Raw genomic sequence first — 12,874 nt, 5'->3', positions numbered from 1 at the left:
TTTCTTTCTCTAAGTTGTTGGCATTTTAGTCACAGCAAGGAAAAGCTGACTAACACAAGGACATCAAGTTCTAAATGAGAAGTCAATATAGGATAGTTAGAAATTTTTCTGAAATCAGAAAGACTAGACTCACATTCTACTTCTGTTTACTAGCTTTTTGGTTTGTAAAAGTTACATGAGTTATGTCTCACTATTATTTTCTATAAAATGAATATTTATCTTATAGGGATGCTGTCATATTTAGGTGAATAATTCATGTAAAAGGTTTAACAATCAAGAAATGTTATATATGTAATTTATTGAGGGTGTAATAATCTATTAGTATTTAGATGATATCTACTAGTATTTCTGGCATTAAAAAAAAGAAGTTTTCACTGTTATTGTAAAAAAAAGATAGAGACTGTCATACTAAGTGAAATGAGTCAATCCCCCCAAAAAAGAGCAAATGTTCTCTCTGATAAGAGGATGCTAACACACAATAAGGGGCAGGAGGAAGACTAGAAGTTCATTGGATTAGATAAAAGGGAATGAAAGGAAGAGAGGGAAAAGGAAAGACAGTAAAATGAATTAGACATAGCTTTCCTATTTCATATATGAATACACAACCAGTGTAACCCCACATCATGTTCAACTACAAAGTTAAGCTCCTAATTAGAGTAAGTTATACTCCACAAATATATAATATGTCAAAATACAATATATTGTCATGAATATCTAAAAAGAACAAATAAACAATATGAAAATTTAAAAAAAGAAAAATATGCATCTAATGGACAAGATTATTGAGTGCTCATTACCTGGGACAAATAATTAGATGAAGAAGTATTATTAGAAAGTCATGATCAATCTTCTACCTTATTAGACAAATAGTTCCTAAAATTTTCACATGGGTGATAATAACTAGAAATTTAATAAATTTTCACATGGAAGTCAGTAATTAGGAATTTAATAATGATTTTTAGAAATTAAGATGCCTGTGTGAAGGTGTAATTAAAGGAAAAGCAAGCAGTCTAGATTTAAATGTATTAGTTTTCCAATGAGTTTATCATGAAAGTAATAATGTTAAGAATAATATATGCATTATGCATGCTGTGTTTAGTCTATTTAAGTTATAGATAAAATTTTAGTAGTTTTAATTATACTGATTTCTTTATTATAGAAGAATCTGCCTCCAAATAGTCATCTCTAAAAATTATGTCAAGAGCTAAGATTTGTTTGGCACTTAATATGTGTCAGGCATTGCTCTAAACATTTGTATCTGTATTATTAATTCAATGATTCTGACAAAAACATTATAATGTAGGCCTTGTAATTACCGCTCCCCCCTTTATAGATGAGAAAACTGAGAGCTGCATAAATAAATTTCCCAAGGTCACAAAGGTAGGAAGTGTCACAGATGAAATAGGAACCTAGGAATTAGGGTTCTAGAATCCTAACCCTTCTTAAGCACTACATTACTCTGACTCCCATTAAGGAACTACATGTCTGACTGAAGTAGCCAATGATCTTTGACATCACACTTAAAGGTTTGATAAATATCTTCACCTAGATATACTCAAAATTGAGTTTCTGGTCTTCTTCCCATAATCAGCTTCACCCATAGTCTTCCCTATCATGGTTGATGAAAACTTTATCTATACAACTGCTCAAGCAAAATGACAAAAAAACAAACCCTCATAATTATCCATGATAGATAAAGAGGTATGCTGCCCATTTATCCCTTCCAAATGAAACTTGCTGTTCAGCTATGAACAGGTGTACAGGGCTATCCTCTCACCCTCAGAGCTCACACCCTTCCCAGGGTACATCTAGTAACTAAAAGAGGCATAAAGACCTGTCCACCTCTGCTTAATGAGGTACACTGTGGAGGGTAATGCTCTTTCAAGAATTCACTGCTGATTGGCCCAGGCTTTGTACATCTGGCTCTTAGGTAGACTCTGCTCAGACCTGCTCCCTCCTTCTTCTCTTCCCAGTTGTGAATTCCTAATTCCTTGTGAATTCCTTGTATCCCAAACTCCATTCTGTGTGTGATTCTGAAGGAACAGCCTGCAACACCTCCTTTTCTCTCATGTCGTATATCCATCTGTCAAAATTTATTTGACTCTATGCACAAAATTTAACCTTGATGTCCACTGACACCACCCTGTTCCAAATTAAAATGTGAGATGGAATGAGGTAGTGCATGAAAGTGTAAGGGTGGAACCTGGATTATTACATATCCTCCTGCATAGTTTTTCAGCTTCTCCAAGTTGCTCTTCTTCAGTCTAAACTCTATGAGCAGCAAACATAGTCCTTGTAAGTCTCTGTATGTTAAAACCTTACAGTGAATCTCCATTTAACTCAGAGAAATAGCCTACAGAACCCTCCAAAACATAGTCCCATTGGCTCCCTAACCCAAGCCCCTACTTCCCTTGTTGTTTCCTCCCAGGCACACTGGCTTCTTATGGTGTCACTTAAACAAAGGGGACAAGCCTTTAACACTCTTCTATAGTTCTCTATCTGCCCCATTTCCCAGTGTCCATCAAGACTTTGACAATATCAGAGTTTTTCAATACAACATACTGCACAATTTAGTTACTAATGTTTATATTTTGCCTATATGTCCTGGTTAAAATGTAAGCCTTTGTAAAATGTCAGGGATTAGATGGATTCCAAGCACACAGAAAATCCTACATTTTGGAAGTTGATCTATGTAAATAAAGTCATCATTTCAATACAATAAACAATTCAGATTCATTGGTTTCTGTGGCAGAAGTGTAAAGGAATCAGAATCTACTGATAGATTATTTTCCTGTTAATCACTTCATTGGAAGACACAAGAAGGTCACAGGACTGATAACTAGACATTTATTTTATCGTAATTTAAACTCCAAAAAATGAACCTGAAAGCCCATTTCTCTTTATTTTTGTACTGTGACATCAAGTTACACTTTACCTCTTTCTCTACATACCTCCAGTTCATCGAGTGCACTTCCCAGGGTTGCTGCCTGTGGTTCTGATGGGGCTGGCGTCTTCTGAATGCCTTGGGAAGCATTCGAAATTACATTGAGAGCATTCTGAATTTCTTCACAAACTGAATCCTTACTGGCTTTGAGAGAAGCAACATCAGAATGCTCCAAACAAGCCGAACAAATTGAATGCAAGAGGGGGGAGTTCTCCTTCAGTGTGGCCCGTGCCCCTGCAATTTCATCCCTCTGGTTTGGAGATTTTAAGTCCTGAGAAGGGAAATAATTTTTTTTTTAAAAAGTAGTTTTTCACAATGCATTAAAGGTAAAAGACTTACACACAGAAGCTCCATCTTTCTGTCAATATAAACAAAAAGATAATAGACAATAAGAAATCAGCTATAAGTTAATTAAAGACATCAATTATTTCTACATTCCTTCAAATTCTGAAGTTCTATAATACAGAGATGAGACAGTGCACAAGTAAAAGTCACATTGGTGCAAATGTATAAAACCTGAGTAAATCTTTACATTTGTCAGTCATATCTTTATAAGTCACTAACATACTCTGGCATTCACATTATTAAGTTTATTATAAGAGAACTTGAATTATAAGGGTACTAATTCCTCTTTCCATAGATGTTGATAATCGCATATAACTTTGCATTAAAACTGAGTTAAAAACACTAAATATAGCCTCTTACCATTTGGCTATTTTCTGCTTCTTTTTAGAAATACTAACAAATTTATTCTGAATTCTTCCTTCTTTGATAGTTATTCAACACAGTTACTGAGCACTTAACATATACTAGCCCTTGTGCTAGACTCTGAATTTACAAATGGGAACAATAGGAAAGGACCTTGTTCTACTGAAGCTTATGTTTCTGTATGGGGGAAGGGGACCTATCAATAAACAATAAACTAGGTAAACAAATACACAAGACAATTTCAGGTAATGATAAATGCAATGGAGATAACACAAAACTGAAACATCAAAGAGACTGACTTGAGAGAAGAAAGCTCTTTTAATCCAGCAGTCAACAAAGATACTTCTATGGAGAAGACAATTTGCAGTAAATCTAAATGAAGAACATTACAGAGAAGAGAGGTAAAAGAAAGTCCTAAGTGATAGCTAATCATGTTATGGGCCAGGTTGTATGGGCAATGACCAAACTTACTCCATTTTATCCTAAGACTCCATGTTGTGTAGGAAATGCTTCTCCCCTGGGAACACCCTCTCTCTGTACCCAACAGTTGCCTAGTATAGCATGTTTCACAACACAAAGTGGCAATTCTTATACAATGTAATATTGTTCTCCCTCTGGGTTCCATTTTTCTTGGGCAGTGTACCCTAACATTTGTTTACATGTTAATAACCATTCTCTGATTGTCATAGAAACAGCCACTTATGATTAATGCACTGACATGCTTTACTTATGGTACAAAAGCTGTACTCTAGAGATTGCTCACCGTCAGGCACCTATCATCCACCATTTGCCTGCCCCTTGCCTGTCCATCACCTGCTCTACACCTATCCATCACCCAAACCACGAGGTTCACCTCCTGATCTTCCGACAAGAGTCGGCAAACTGATCGCTGACTGCCAGTGGAGTGCCAGCTGCCTGCTGTTGCCTGGAAGTTCACTGTCACATACCTGCAGGTTTGATTACATATGGCTGCCACCATTTTGAGACAACAGCCAGGCCCCATAGGACCCCTAGTGGGACTGACTGAAGCCTGTCTCCAGGATCCCTCAGCCCAACCAATCACTCCCTGCCTCTGGGGCCCTCATATTGACTGACTGCTCCCTGCCTCCAGGACCCCTGCCTGACTGTGCTCTATCACCAGGACCCCAGACCCACTGATTGCACCATGGCTCCAGGATCCCGCAACCACACCAAACACACCCCAACTCCAGGACCCCTGCCTGACCAACTGCACCCCACCTCCAGGACCTCCAGTTGACCATGTCTACACCCCGAGCTGCAGCTCCCCATTTGCCAATACATTTGGAAGGCAGAAAGGCCATCTTGGATAATCCTAGAAGCTGTAGCTCCAGTCTTTAGGTGGGGCAAATCCCATCCTGAGACACCTGCTGGAGGCTTGAAGCTTATTGTCAGGTACCTCTCATGCATCAATCTACTGAAGACTGGGAGGTTTCATTACTATATGACTGTTATACTGTAGATTTTCTTTTTTCTCCTTATTGAAAAAGTTTAAGTTTTTATTTCTTTACTTTTCTTGCTTTCTTTTCCTTTTGTTTACCTGTTCCCTCAGAGTCTCTTTCTTCCTTTTTTGCATGCTAACATCCAATATCTTTTGATTACACTCTCACCCTTTCTATTTTCTAGAACTTCTGTATATTCTTTTCTTATCCCATTAACAGCTACATTCTACATCCCTCTGCATCCTCTTTGTCCTCCATTAGAAACTGCAGACCTTATTGCAAATCTGTTTGTTTTACTGAAGATAATATTTGAACTCATTCTGTTTATTATGATGATATTGTTATTGTCCTCATAGGGGCTATTTGGTCTAGGATTGCATAGTGTCTGAATTGGGCACTGCTAATATTGATCTCCCCTTAAAGAAAAGGTTTTGGAAACCTATATGGCCACTATAAGCCTATAGGGGGAAACCTGCAGTACCCCAGATCTGCACTGCTAGAGAGGAAGATACATGAATGACATGAAAAAACAAGGGAAGAAAATGATCCAAACAAATCTAGATTCTATATTAATAGAATCCAATAACCAGTATGTTAGAAGAAATGTCAGAAAAGGACTACAGATTACACATGATTAAGATGATTCATGAAGCAAAGGATGAGATAAGAGAACAAATGCAGGCAATGAATGATAATATGAATAAGCAGTTGAAACAGCAACTGTAGGAAGCAAAAGATCATTTCAACAAAGAGATAGAGATTCTCAAAAAAAAAAAATGGAAATTATTGAAAAGAAGGAAACAATAAACCAAATAGAAAGCTCAATGGAAAGCATCACAAAAGATAGACCACTTGGAAGAAAGACCTCACACAATGAAAACAAAATATTTAATCTTGAAAATAAACTTGCCCAAACAGAGAAGATGGTAAGAAATTATGAACAGAATCTCCAAGAACTATGAGACATCATGAAAAGACCAAATTTAAGAATTATTGGGATTGAGAAAGGCAGAGATACATACCAAAGGAATAAACAACCCACTCAATGAAATAATATCAGAAAATTTCCCAAACCTGAAGAATGAAATGGAAAATCAAATACAAGAGGCTTACAGAACACCAAATGCACAAAATCACAACAGACCCACACGAAGGCACGTTATAATGAAAATGCCTAACATTCAAAATAAAGACAGGATTTTGAAAGCTGCAAGAGAAAAGCATCAGATTATATACAGGGGGAAACCAACACAGATACCAGCAGACTTCTCAACCCAGATTCTAAAAGCTAGAAGGGCCTGGAACAACATATTTCAAGCTCTGAAAGAACATGGTTGCCAACCAAGAATCATATACCCAGCAAAACTAACCTTCAGATTTGAAGATGAAATAAAATCCTTCCATGATAAACAAAAGTTAAAAGAATGTACAAATAGAAAGCCTGCGCTACAGAATGTTCTCAACAAAATATTCCATGAGGAGGAAATGAAAAACAATGGAGGTCAGCAAAGGGAGGAACTACCTTAGAGAAAAATCCACTCAAAGGAGAAACCAAGCCAAATTAAAAACCAAAAATAAGCCCAAATTACTGTGAATATAAGTCATATCTCAATAATAACCCTGAACGTTAATGGTCTAAACTCATCAATCAAAAGACATGGACTGGCAGAATGGATTAAAAAGAAAGTCCCAACAATATGCTGCCTTCAAGAGACTCATCTCATAGAAAAAGACATCCACAGACTAAAGGTGAAAGGATGGGAAAAAACCTACCATGCACATGGACTCAGTAAAAAAGTGGGGGTTTCCATCCTTATTTCAGATAAAGTGGACTTCAAAGTTAGTCAGAAGGGATAAAGAAGGACATTTCATACTGCTTAAGGGAATCATAATTCAGGAAGACCTAACGATTGTAAATATTTATGCCCCAAACAATGGTGCATCCCTGTACATCAAACAAATCCTTCTCAATTTCAGGAATCAAATAGACCACAGCACAATAATGCTGGGTGACTTTAACACACCACTGTCACCAGTGGATAGATTTTCCAAACAAAAACCAACCAAAGAAACCATAGAACTCAATAACACAATCAATAACTAGACTTAATAGACATATATAGAATATTCCATCCATCAATGAGTGGATTCACTTTCATCTCAGCAGCACATGGAACCTTCTCGAAAATTGACCATATGTTATGCCACAAAGCAGCCCTTAGGAAATGCAAAAAAATAGAGATACTGCCTTGTGTTCTAGCAGATCATAATGGAATGAGAGTAGAAATCAATGACAAAATAAAAAACAGAAATTACTCCAAAACCTGGAGACTAAGTAATATGCTATTGAATGAAACATGGATAACAGAAAACATCAGGAAGGAGATAAAAAAAATTCTTAGAGGTCAATGAGAACAACGATACAACATATCAAAATCTCTGGGACACTATGAAAGTGGTACTAAGAGAAAAATTCATTGCATGGAGCACATTCCAGAAAAGAATGAAAAGTCAACAACTAAATGACTTAACATTGCAGCTCAAAGCCCTAGAAAAAGAAGAACAGAATAGCAGAAAAAGTAGTAGAAGACAGGAAATAATTAAAATCAGAGCTGAAATCAATGAAATTGAAACAAAAGAAACAATTAAAAAATTTAAAAAAAAAGTTGGTTCTTCAAAAAAGTAAACAAAATAGACCAACCCTTAGCCACACTAACAAAGAGAAGAAGAGAGAAAACTGAAATTACTAAAATTCATGATGCAAAAGGAAATATCACAACAGACACCACTGAGATACAGAACATAATGAGAAGCTACTTCAAAAATCTGTATTCCAACAAAATAGAAACTACCAAAGACATTGACAAATTTCTAGAGACATATGCTCCTCCCAAACTGAACCAGGAGGACATACACAATTTAAACAAATCAATATCAAGCAATGAAATACAAGAAGCCATTAAAAACCTACCATCCAAGAAAAGCCCAGGACCAGACTGACTCTCAGCCAAGTTCTACAAGACCTTCAAAGAAGAACTCGTTCCAATACTTCTCAAAGTATTCCAGGAAATTGAAAAGAAGGGTACCCTACCAAACTCATTCTATGAAGCTAATATCACCCTCATACCCAAACCAGGCAAAGACACATCAAGGAAAGAAAATTTTAGACCAATATCCTTGATGAATATAGATGCAAAGATCCTTAACAAAATACTGGCAAACCGTATCCAAAAACATATTAAGAAAATTGTGCACCACTTTCAAGTGGGGTTCATCCCTGGAATGCAAGGATGGTTTAACATATGTAAATCAATAAACATAATCCATCATGTTAATAGACTTAAGGATAAGAATCATATGGTTATTTCAATTGACACAGAAAAAGCATTCGACAAAATACAACACCCTTTCATGCTCAAAACTCTAGAAAAATAGGGATAGTAGGAACATACCTGAACATTGTAAAGGCTATATATGCTAAGCCCATTGCCAACATCATTCTTAATGGAGAAAAACTGAAAGCATCCCCTTTAAAAACAGGAACAAGACAGGGATGTCCTCTTTCACCACTTCTATTCAACATTGTTCTTGAAATACTAGCCAGAGCAATTAGACAGAGTAAAGAAATTAAAGGGATACGAATAGGAAAAAAGGAACTCAAGTTGTCACTATTTGCTGATAACATGATTCTGTATTTAGAGGATCCAAAAACCTCCTCCAGAAAACTTCTAGACCTCATCAATGAATTCAGCAAAATAGTAGGCTATAAAATCAACACACATAAATCTAAAGCATTTTTATACAAAAGCGATTAAACAGCTGAAAGGGAAATGAGGAAAACAACTCCATTTGCAATAGCCTCAAAAATAAAATAAAATACTTAGGAATCAATCTAACCAAAGAGGTAAAAGATCACTACAATGAATACTACAAAACATTGAAGAAAGAAATTGAGGAAGACCTTAGAAGATGGACAGATCTCCTATGTTCTTGGATAGGCAGAATTAATATTGTCAAAATGGTCATACTACCTAAAGTGCTATACAGATTCAATGCAATTCCAATTAAAATCCCAATGACGTATCTTACAGAAATAGAGCAAGCAATCATGAAATTCATCTGGAAGAATAAGAAACCCAGAACAGCTAAAGCAATCCTTAGCAGGAAGAGTGAAGCTGGGGTATCACAATACCAGATCTTCAACTCTATTACAAAGCAATAGTAACAAAAACGGCATGGTATTTGTACCAAAATAGACAGGTAGATCAATGGTACAGAATAGAGGACATGGACACAAACCCAAGTAAATACAATTTTCTCATACTAGACAAAGGGGCCAAAAATATGCAATGGAGAAAAGATAGCCTCCTCAACAAATGGTTTTGGGAAAACTGGAAATCCATATGCAGCAGAATGAAAATAAACCCCTATCTCTCACCCTGCATGAAAATCAATCAAAATGGATCAAGGACCTCAGAATCAGACAAGAGACCCTTCATTTTATAGAAGAAAAAGTAGGTCCAAATCAACTTGTCAGCTTAGGATCAGACTTCCTTAACAGGATTCCCATAGCACAAGAAAAAAAAGCAAGAATCAATAACTGGGATAGATTGAAACTAAAACTTTTTCTCTCTTCTCTTCACAGAAGAAGATCTACAAGCAATCAGCAAATATATGAAAAAATGTTCAACTTCTCTAGTAATAAGAGAAATGGAAATCAAAACTACCCTAAGATTCTATCTCACCACAATTAGAATTGCGATTATCAAGAATACAAGCAACACTAGGTGTTGATGAGGATATGGGGAAAAAGGTACACTCATACATGGCTGGTGGGGTTGCAAATTAGTGCAGCCACTCTGGAAAGCAGTGTGGAGATTCCTCAGAAAGCTTTGAATGGAACACCATTAGACTCAGCTATCCCACTGCTTGGCCTATACCCAAAGGTATAAAATCAGCATACTACAGAGATACAGCCACATCAATGTTCATAGCTGCTCAATTCACGATAGCCACATTGTGGAATCAACCTAGATGTCCTTCAATGGATGAATGGATAAAGAAACTATGGTATATTTATACAATGGAATATTACTCAGCCATAAAGAATAATAAAATTATGGTGTTTGCAGGCAAATGGATAAAATTGGAGAATATCATACTAAGTGAGATAAGCCAGTCTCAAAAAACAAAAGGACAAATTATCTCGCTGATAAGCGGATGATGACAAATAATGGGGGGTGGGAGGAGGGCAAGAGTCGAGGAAGGAAGGACTGTATAGAGGAAAAAGAGGAGTGGGAGGGGTGGGGGGAAGGAAAAAAATAACAGAATGAATCAAACACCATTACCCTATGTAAATGTATGATTATACAAATGGTATGCCTTACTTCATGTACAGAAACAACATGTATCCCATTTGTTTACAATAAAAATTTTTAAAAATGATAAAAAATAAAAATAAAAAGCTGTACTCTTAACCTTTCAAGGGAGTCGAAGGGTATAAACTTGCAGACTGTCTCTTCAGCCTGCTAGCTTGTGAATAAAGATGGTTCTGTCTCCTGCTTTAAGATCAACTCGGTGATTTATAGCAATCTCACCATAACAAATCAGATAAAGATAAAGGTAAAGATAGGTAAAGATACAGTGAAATAGCCTGGCAAGCACTACTTTAACCCAATGATAAAAGCTGGCATCCTCAGTGACATCACATGGATATCATGGACCACTCGATATATCTGGCAAAGAAAAGCATGTCACTTCTGTGGTTTTCTGTCCAGAAACCCACAAGCTCCATCCAACCATAGGAAATACAAAAAATCAAAACTAGATTGGGGAATATCCTACATGATACAGAGGCAGTATTCCTCAAGACCATAAAGATTGTGAAAAACAAGGATATTGATAAACTTTCACAGACTTGAAGACACTGGGACAAATAAATTCAAGGTCGTACTCTCAACTGGATCCTAAAAACAGAAAGAAGACTTTTTTGAAAACCTGGGAAAATTTAAATACAATATATTAATAGTTGATAGTAATACATCAATATCTATTTTTTGTAACAAATGTAAGATATTTACAATCTAGGAAACTGGGAACAAGATAGAAAAGAACTCTCCATACTAGTTATGGAACTTTTCTGTAAATCTAAAATTATTAGCAAAATTTTTATATAACAGGGCTGGGGTTGTGGCTCGATGGTAGAGCACTCACCTAGCATGTGTGGATTTGATCCTTAGTACAACAAAAATAAAATAAAGGTATTGGGTCCACCTGCAACTAAAAAATATTTTTTAAATAAAGCTAATTTAAGGGACATTTATAATAGTTTATGCAATGCATATATAACATCTTATATAATCTTTATAAAAAGTCAGGATAAAGGTGATTCTTATTCCATTTTAAAGATGAGAAAACTGAGGTGCCCAGAGACTAACTTCTTTACCCAAGTGGCAGAAGTAGATGGTGGCATTTATTCTACTGTAACCTATCAGTGTGATCCTGTCAACTATATTATACTCTTTGCTGTGTGGAAAGATTTCCCTTACTTACTATATAAGAATGAAATGATTCTATATTGTGTAAAATGCTTATAAAATGCTTATAAAATTATAAAATGCTCTATATATTATCTTACTAACTACCACAACACCCCTTGAGGAAGTTAGGCTGACATTATCAACCCTATTTTAATTAAAGAGGTATGTAGTGAAAGGAGATTGGTGAGAGAACTGAAATGTAAACCTAAGTCTTTTGATTGCAACCCCATACACCCCTAGGCTTTTTTTCACAAGACTCTGCCACCTTGAGATAATGCTGCCTGAGGTTAATAGATGGCTTGTGCTACTATATTTTTAGTTCCTTCTCTTCTGGAAATAAAGGCTGTCTGCTACTTTAGGCAGGCTTTGTATCGATTAACAAGATGTAGGGAGACAGTTAGAAGTAGCTACCAACCCACTATTCATACTCACTAATTATCCAAGAAAAGACATTTTGTGGTTTTCTTGTCTTGCTACAATTTCTCCTTTATTTTTGGTCTGGATTCTAGTTTCAGCTCCATTATTAGGGCTATGAGCAGGGTAAGTCATCCATTCTTTACATGTCTGGTCTTTCATATGTAAAATTGGAAATAATGATATTTCTGCCAACCCTTTCACAAGATTCTATAAAGCACATCAGAAATGGAATTATTTATAAAAAAATAAAGAATTATGGATTATGGAATTACTTAATTCCTCAATTTGTCAAATTTTGCATATGTTTTTGTTCTGTGATGGTCTTGGTGATTTTCATATTCCCTGCAGATTTATAGCACCACTTGCATTTATCCCATTGTGACTTAGAGAATAAAGGATGCTTACAAAGGATGCATAGCTCCTTAGAGGAATTACAACAAAAAATATAAATACACAGAAAGAGCTAAGGAAGATTTCTATATATATAGTGTAATACATTATTTTCTCTGAAGTAACATACACCTTGTACTTCTTTTTTTAGATTGGCTATACCAGAATTTAGGCAGTTTCTGAAGGGTGAAAAATTGGGAACATAAATTATTACAAAGAAGCTTATTTCACTTATGAATCTACATTGTGCACAACCATAGAAATGAAATGATGTACTCCATTTGTGTACAATGAATCAAAATGCAGTCTGTAAGAAATAAAAATAATAAAATAAAAAAGAATAAATAAACTAATTCAGTTTGGATTAAAAAAAGGAGAAGGTTAAAGTTAAAATTATTTCATTTACACTGATGGTG

The 12,874-nt window shown here is 35.7% G+C and overlaps 1 protein-coding gene across 3 annotated transcripts in view; it reads right to left on the bottom strand.

Moving 5' to 3' along the window:
• The window catches only part of CTNNA3 (catenin alpha 3), a 1,874,587-nt gene that overhangs the window by 1,330,578 nt on the left and 531,135 nt on the right, over positions 1-12,874 (bottom strand). For all 3 annotated transcript variants that reach the window (XM_079135772.1, XM_079135773.1, XM_079135774.1), the window contains exon 6: positions 2,952-3,215. In XM_079135772.1, coding sequence (XP_078991898.1) covers positions 2,952-3,215 — 264 coding nt within the window. The remainder of the gene's footprint in view (positions 1-2,951; positions 3,216-12,874) is intronic.

Source organism: Sciurus vulgaris (assembly GCF_902686455.1).
Source record: "Sciurus vulgaris genome assembly, chromosome: 4".
NCBI classification, from domain to species: Eukaryota; Metazoa; Chordata; class Mammalia; order Rodentia; family Sciuridae; genus Sciurus; species Sciurus vulgaris.
Note: the sequence above shows the minus strand (reverse complement) of the source record. Positions and strands in the feature narration are given on the sequence as shown.